At 39.6% G+C, this 7001-nt stretch overlaps 1 protein-coding gene across 1 annotated transcript; it reads left to right on the forward strand.

Annotated features, from left to right (window-relative positions):
- Positions 1 to 3721: 3721 nt before the first annotated feature.
- On the forward strand, positions 3722 to 6119 carry LOC116051215 (nuclear factor 7, ovary-like). Its single transcript, XM_031301461.1, has 2 exons — positions 3722 to 3954; positions 5605 to 6119. Exons 1-2 carry the CDS (start codon positions 3792 to 3794, stop codon positions 6117 to 6119), a joined length of 678 nt encoding a protein of 225 aa, XP_031157321.1. The 5' UTR covers positions 3722 to 3791.
- Positions 6120 to 7001: the final 882 nt, after the last annotated feature.

A 7001-nucleotide genomic window follows, 5' to 3' on the forward strand; every position in this document is an offset into this window, starting at 1 on the left:
CAGACGACAAATTTGCCTTTTTACGGAGGTGCGCTCTCTCTTCTAGTTTAAGATTGTTTTCGTTAATGTCAAAGTTTATTCTATTGAACAGACCTATTAGTACATTCATTGAGTTTAGAAAAAGTGCTTGCTCTTGGGGGAATTATTGGAATTGTTGGGTCTTTGTAAATGATAGAGTGTGGTCTAGACTTATTCTATCTGTAAAGTGAGAGATAACTCCTGTTATGATTTCATACTATTAAAATACAATTGAATTGAAAATAAAGATATATTCAGTTGAACAGTTATATTCTCTTGGTTTTTATTTTCTTAATCTCTTGGCCCTTTAATGACCTGCTGTGTGTGTTGTACTTTGTCTCAATACTTTTAATGTTTAATGTAACATAAAACAGCATTTTAAATTGCCTTGTTGTTGAAATGTGCCTGGCCATGTTCCAGATTTTGGGTTTATTTAGTAACATTTGGTACATACGTTTCAGATATCTATTACCGATGTAACATAATGAGAATTAATAACTCCTGTTTCTGAATTACAATACCTGTCAATGAAGCTGTGAGCTGTGATTGGTTTACCATTACATCATTGATTATAACTTTAACCTAGCCTGACGTGGTCATACTCAGATTGTAGTCAGAATATGAGTCTGATGCTGCTCCATTGGGCTGTGATTATGGTATGATAACATCTAAATAAATGTCGATAGATCTGGCGTTATAGTTTTAAAAATATAAATAGACAAAAAAGCAACCCAGCTTCCCTGGCTGATAAAGAAATAGATATAAACCATGATAAGATCTTGTGAATAAATGTTGATTAAAACAGCTGTTATTGGGCTAAAAATACCAATTATAAAACTTTCACAGATTTTGAGTTAAGGGGGGCGTGTTTTTTCTTTCGTCTATATCCGATGGTGAGGGATTAATACGAATGTCTATCTGACGGACCCCTCCATCAAAAAATAACGCAACAGGTATCCCTCTTTCATAGAAACTTAACGCCAGGGGTCCTTGGCCATGCGTCAGACATTTGACGAGTAGGGAGTGAGACTATGTTGTTCTACTAACTACTCTCCCCCAAAACCAGTTTTGCCATTTGCATTCGCACTGGCCAAATGGCCATAGGGACTGGTAGGAGGGGTAAAGGAGTTCAGACAAAGTTGTCTGAATGCCAGTGTAGACCTTTTGTGGTGATAACACAAACATTTCACAAGAATGTCAACAGGTGTGATTAGATGGCTGTGTGAACACAAAAGACCTTTTGTTATTATAACACAGCCATCTAACCACCACAATATTTTGTTATGATACCACAGCCATTTAACCTGCTGCTGCTCTTTTTAATCAAGCAGGTAGGCCTACCTTCATGTGTGCATGTACAAATAACTGTAGTAACCCACTTTTCTATTAAATATGTTATTTATATCAAAGTAAAACACAACACAGCTAACTTTAGAGTGCAAAGATAAACTTAAGACCTGTTTACAAAAGTAGACGGCATGCTAAACAGTGAAGTTAATACAATATTAAAAAGATGCGGAAAAGGGAGAAAGGGAAAAGACCCTGCCCTGAAGTAGGAGCTGAAAGAGTTACAGGAACTGTGGCCAGAGGAACTTAAAAATCCCCAAATTAGTCCAGTCGGAACACGAGAAATAAAGGGTTTTTAGGAATGTTATGTTCTAGGAACTGCAAAAATCCCTCCGGTCGGAAAGCGGCTATTGTCAGACATTTAGCATATTGAAAGAAACCTGTTGTTTCACGGCAGGAAGAGAACCTTTTGGCTCCGGCTTGAGCCAAGCCCCCTGCTGGGGCAGACGAGACTAGAACAAAGGTTGTGTGTTCCTGCAGAACGAGGGGGGGCATTAACATACACATGTTAGAACCTTTCATCTTGACGTGGAGTAACCTGAGAATTCAGAGGTGCGCCTCATCTTGGGAGGCGTCATAAGCGTGCAAGACAACATACAGTTTCACATTGAATACAATACAGGAATACAGAATGCAATAGGCTACATAAAATACAGATTAAGTATATTAAGTATTGCATTACAAAGCTGGTACAAAGTGAGGTGTAAAGCGATATGGTAATAACACAATGTACATGAATAGACATCATCTATAACGTCGATACCACTGCTGAGATGTAGTGTAGAGCCAAACAACACAAAACAAAAACAGTTAGTGCAAATTATGATCTAGTTAGTGGTGCTGATCAGTTATAACGTAATATATATGAATAGACAGTCTATATAAATGCTGAAATGTAGTGAAGAGTCAATATACAGTTGGTGCAAAGTGTGGTCTAGATAGTGATGTAGCTCAGTAATATCACATGCATTTATACAGTCACGCTCATATTTATTGATTCACGGCTTATTCTTTCTTACTTCTGGCTGTTTTTCTTTTCCCTCTACATGCAAACACACACATGTGCAACTCAGCACACACACACACACACACACACACACACACACACATTCCTCACGGTGTTTAGTTTCTGTTGCTTTTCCTCTTGTTGTTGTCGTCTCAGTTAAAATGTGTAAATGTTAGTTTGCATGCTCAGATTATCTAATCTAACTATTTTTTTGGATCTTTTCTTTTATGAATGAACTACACACTCAAGACAAACACAGAAGTAGTAAACAGTATGTAATGGGGACAACATCTTTATTAAATAGAGTGGAATGAAACTCAACCAGACAAACTGTGAAAATGAAGCTCCGCCCCTCACAAGACTCACCAGAGATAAAACAGGAGGCAGGCACACACACAACCACTACTTCTACTGAGAGAGAACAGCTACAGGAAGGAATACTACACTTCAACCAGCTGTTGAATCCACAAACTGAACGTGAGTTTTATAAGAACAAAGACTCCAAGTGAAACTAACTTTCAGGGAAAAGTTTCTGTGGCTGAGCTGTCTGTCTGCTGTGTTTCCGGCTTCACTCAGAGACTAAATGGCTTCCAGATCAGAGGAGGATCTCTGCTGTCCGGTCTGTCAAGACATTTTCAGAGATCCTGTCGTTCTGTTGTGTAGCCACAGCTTCTGTAAAGACTGTCTGGAGAGCTGCTGGAGAGAGAAACCAGTGAAAAAGTGTCCAGTTTGTAGGAAAAGATCTTTGTCTAAACCACATGTTAGCCTGGTGATGAAGAACCTGTGTGAGGCCTTCATACAGCAGAGAGATCAGAGATCTTCAGAGGGTCTCTGCAGTCTGCACTCTGAGAAACTCAAACTCTTCTGTCTGGACCATCAGCAGCCGGTGTGTCTCGTCTGCAGAGATTCAGAAACACACTCCAACCACAGATTCAGACCCATCGATGAAGCTGCACGACAAGACAAGAAGGACCTTGAGGAAACTCTGGAGCCCTTAAAGAAGAAGTTAAATGTTTTTGAACAAGTTAAAGAGGAGTGTGATAAAACAGCAATACTCATAAAGGTCCAGGTGCAACGCACAGAGACGGAGATTAAGGATCAGTTTAAGAAGCTTCACCAGTTTCTAGAACATGAAGAGGTGGTCAGGTTGGCTGCACTGAGGGAGGAAGAGGAGCAGAAGAGTCGGAGGATGAAGGAGAAGATGGAGGCTCTGAGCAGAGAGATAGCAACTCTTTCAGACACAGTCAGAGCCACAGAGGAGCAGCTGAGAGCTGAAGACGACTCATTCCTGATCAACTACACGGCTGCAGTGGAAAGAGGCCAGCAGCGCCCCCTGCTGGATGATCCACAGCTGCTCTCAGGAGCTCTGATAGACGAGGCCAAACACCTGGGCAACCTGAGCTTCAACATCTGGAACAAAATGAAGAACGAGGTCTCCTACAGTCCTGTGATCCTGGACCCAAATACTGCTGATGCAAACTTCGTCCTGTCTGATGAGCTGACCTGTGTGAGACAAGCAAACAGATGGGGAGAGCAACTGCAGCTTCCTGATAATCCCGAGAGGTTGGATTGTGACTACATGGGTAATTATCATTCTACACAGAAGGGGAGGAGTGTGATTTATTTAAGTGTTTAAGTCTGCCCTTTGTACCATGCCTTCATCTTCATCTGGGTGCCTTCATACACCGTGGTAAAGTTGGTTTTATATTGGACATTGGATATTCGACACATTTGAAAAATATATTATGCGGCTTGCCATTTTGACCTATATAGACATACTTCTGATGAACTCAGCTAACCCCCCTACACATAACACGAAAGCTTCTTTTTTCAAAATAAACATCCTTTGATTTTTTAAATATTTTTTAATGTAAATAAATGCTATAAATCTATTATGTTGCTTGCCCTTTTGACCAATCAATGGCAATATACTTCTGGTGAACTCAGCTAACTCCCCTACACATAACACAAAGCTTCTTTTCTCAAAAAACCCATCCTTTAATTTTATAGGGTTTTTATTAGACAAAAATTGCGCAAATTACGCACAAACAAATTTGTGTAGGTAACTATGAAAACACCAACTTTGACATATCTCAACCAAAATAAATGCTACCAACACGGAACTTTAGATCCTAGTTTGCTATGACCCTCTGGGGGTCCCCCACACATTTTAAGAAGATCGGCCATTAAGGGGCGCTGTAGCCAATGTAGACCAGTTTCGGCCCTTCTACTCAATCAATGTTAATGGGATATTTGCAACGGCAACGTACCACAGACCTTGTGGCTCACACATGTCGATATTTACTGACGTTTGCCTCCTCACCGTTATGCTTTGGGTCCCACTTTCGCACGCTCCCCAGGTCGTCGGGGGCGACTCACGACCCCGTCATAACTGCTTGCAGTTCTAGTTATTTATTGTTTTTCACACAGTGTACATTGAAACAATTCTTCTGGAACATGTACCATTTTGGTTGCTGGAGTGCAGAGATCTTGGAACCATCTTCTGCATGAGTCAAATTGGGTCTACAAAGATAAACTAAAATAATAAAAATAATAAAAAAATATTTTAAAAAATCAAAGGATGGTTTTTTGAGAAAAGAAGCTTTGTGTTATGTGTAGGGGGGTTAGCTGAGTTCATCAGAAGTATTTTGACATGAATAGGTCAAAATGGCAAGCCGCATAATAGATTTTTCGAATGTGTTGAATATCCAATGTCCAATATAAAACCAACTTTAACACGGTCCTTTATACATACACGTAAACTATCCTGGAATGGACTGATTGGCACAGTTTGACTCCCTTACCGGCTATATTAGCCATCTGCCCATTTTGCTAGCTTGCCTGTTTGCTAGCTTGTCTTTTTGTCTGTATGGACAGTTTTCAACTTTAACTTAAACTTTTCATCAAGTCTTTACTAGTGTCTATGTATATTTAAGTAATGATTATTCTATTTTGTATATATTGTGTTGCCTTTTGTACTTGCATAGATATAGAATTTGCACTGACACTATCTTGCACTATGATACCATTGCACCTTTCTGCATGTTTTCCACACCGCCCCTTTTAAACATGCTACAATCCAACTTTACTGTAAGGGCACACTTACAGTAAACACGTGTGCATGGATGTCAAATCTCATATGTCTGTGTGCATATGTGTATATATGTTGTGTAAAAGCTATTGGACCCCTTAATTCCCTTCGGGATAAATAAACTATCTCTATCTATCTATAGGTGTCCTGGGCTCTGAGGGCTTTGACTCAGGGACTCACAGCTGGGATGTCGAGGTTGGAAACAGTACATTCTGGGAACTGGGTGTGTTGGCAGAGTCTGTCCAGAGGAAGGAAGACATTCAGTCTGGAATATGGAGCATAGTGTTCGAAGAAGGTGAATACTCAGCACGGTCACCACCAGATCCAGTCAATGATCTTGAGCTGAAGAAGCAGCCCCGGAGGGTCCGAGTGACTCTGGACTGGGATGGAGGAAAGCTGTCGTTCTATGATCTTTGTACTAACACACACATACACACCTTCACACACACTTTCACTGAGAGGCTGTTTCCATTGTTTGACCATGAGGAGACCATGTTTGTTTTACCACTGAAGGTCTGTGTGACTGTAGAACAGACGAATGATTATGGTGTTTATATGGCTCATAATGATGATGATTATGGTGGTTATGAAGATTATGATGGTAATGAGGATGATGATGATGATTATGATGATTATGATTTCATTATGGGATTTTAAAGATTATTTTTTGGGGCATTTTTATGCCTTTTATTATATAGGACAGCTGAAGGGGCCCAAAAACAACAACTTTTTAATAGTCAAAGATTTTATTAACAGCAAATAGTGTAAACTGTCAAAAATCAGCCAAGGAGGTCATGTTTTCTATTCGGTCTGTTTGTTTGTTTGTCTGACATCAGAATTACAGAATAACAATTGGCCAGATGTTTATATAACTTGGTGTAAGAGTGTAACATGGGCTGATAAAAAGCCATTACATTTTGATCTGAATCACGGGGCGGATACACAAATTATTTGTCCATTAAAATTGCGAGCGACAGCGTTTGTGTTGCATTCAAGTGGTGTAGAAATTATTGGAAAAATGAGTTCCTGGCTGGGAAAATTAACACTGCATTAACATTATGAGATAAAGCATTCCTTCCTTAAACTTATTAACCCAAAGAATAAGCCGTGAATCCATAAATATGAGCGTGATTGTATAAATGCATGTGATATTACGGATCTACATCACTATCTAGACCACACTTTGAGACTCTTTACTACATCTCAGCATTTATATAGACTGTTGTCAGAATAATTATGATACATACTTTTTCGTCTGATTAGTATTAAAACTGTTTGCATTATAACCAAACACTGTTGCGGACACCATCTGGTATCTTGTCCTTGTCTGGAGCACAGTGTGATGCTGAGGAAAGAACAGGAGCTCCTTGACTGAGATAACTGACGACATCGACTCTTTATTATGACTACAGATTTTATCACATTGTACGTTGTATTACAAAAGCTGTTGTAGAAAGCTTATTCTGAGTCACTTCCTGTACTTATGCTGTGAGTGCTGTAAACTGACCCTACTTGCAAGTAAACTAAACATTATTATAA

The sequence above is a fragment of the Sander lucioperca genome, chromosome 10 (assembly GCF_008315115.2).
Source record: "Sander lucioperca isolate FBNREF2018 chromosome 10, SLUC_FBN_1.2, whole genome shotgun sequence".
Classification (NCBI taxonomy): domain Eukaryota; kingdom Metazoa; phylum Chordata; class Actinopteri; order Perciformes; family Percidae; genus Sander; species Sander lucioperca.

Bases quoted from the DNA above. Each gene is read 5' to 3' on its own strand.
- LOC116051215 (XM_031301461.1), top strand. From the start codon at position 3,792: ATGAAGAACGAGGTCTCCTACAGTCCTGTGATCCTGGACCCAAATACT. The intron at 3,955-5,604 runs GTAATTATCATT...ATCTATCTATAG, and splicing joins GTTGGATTGTGACTACATGG to GTGTCCTGGGCTCTGAGGGC.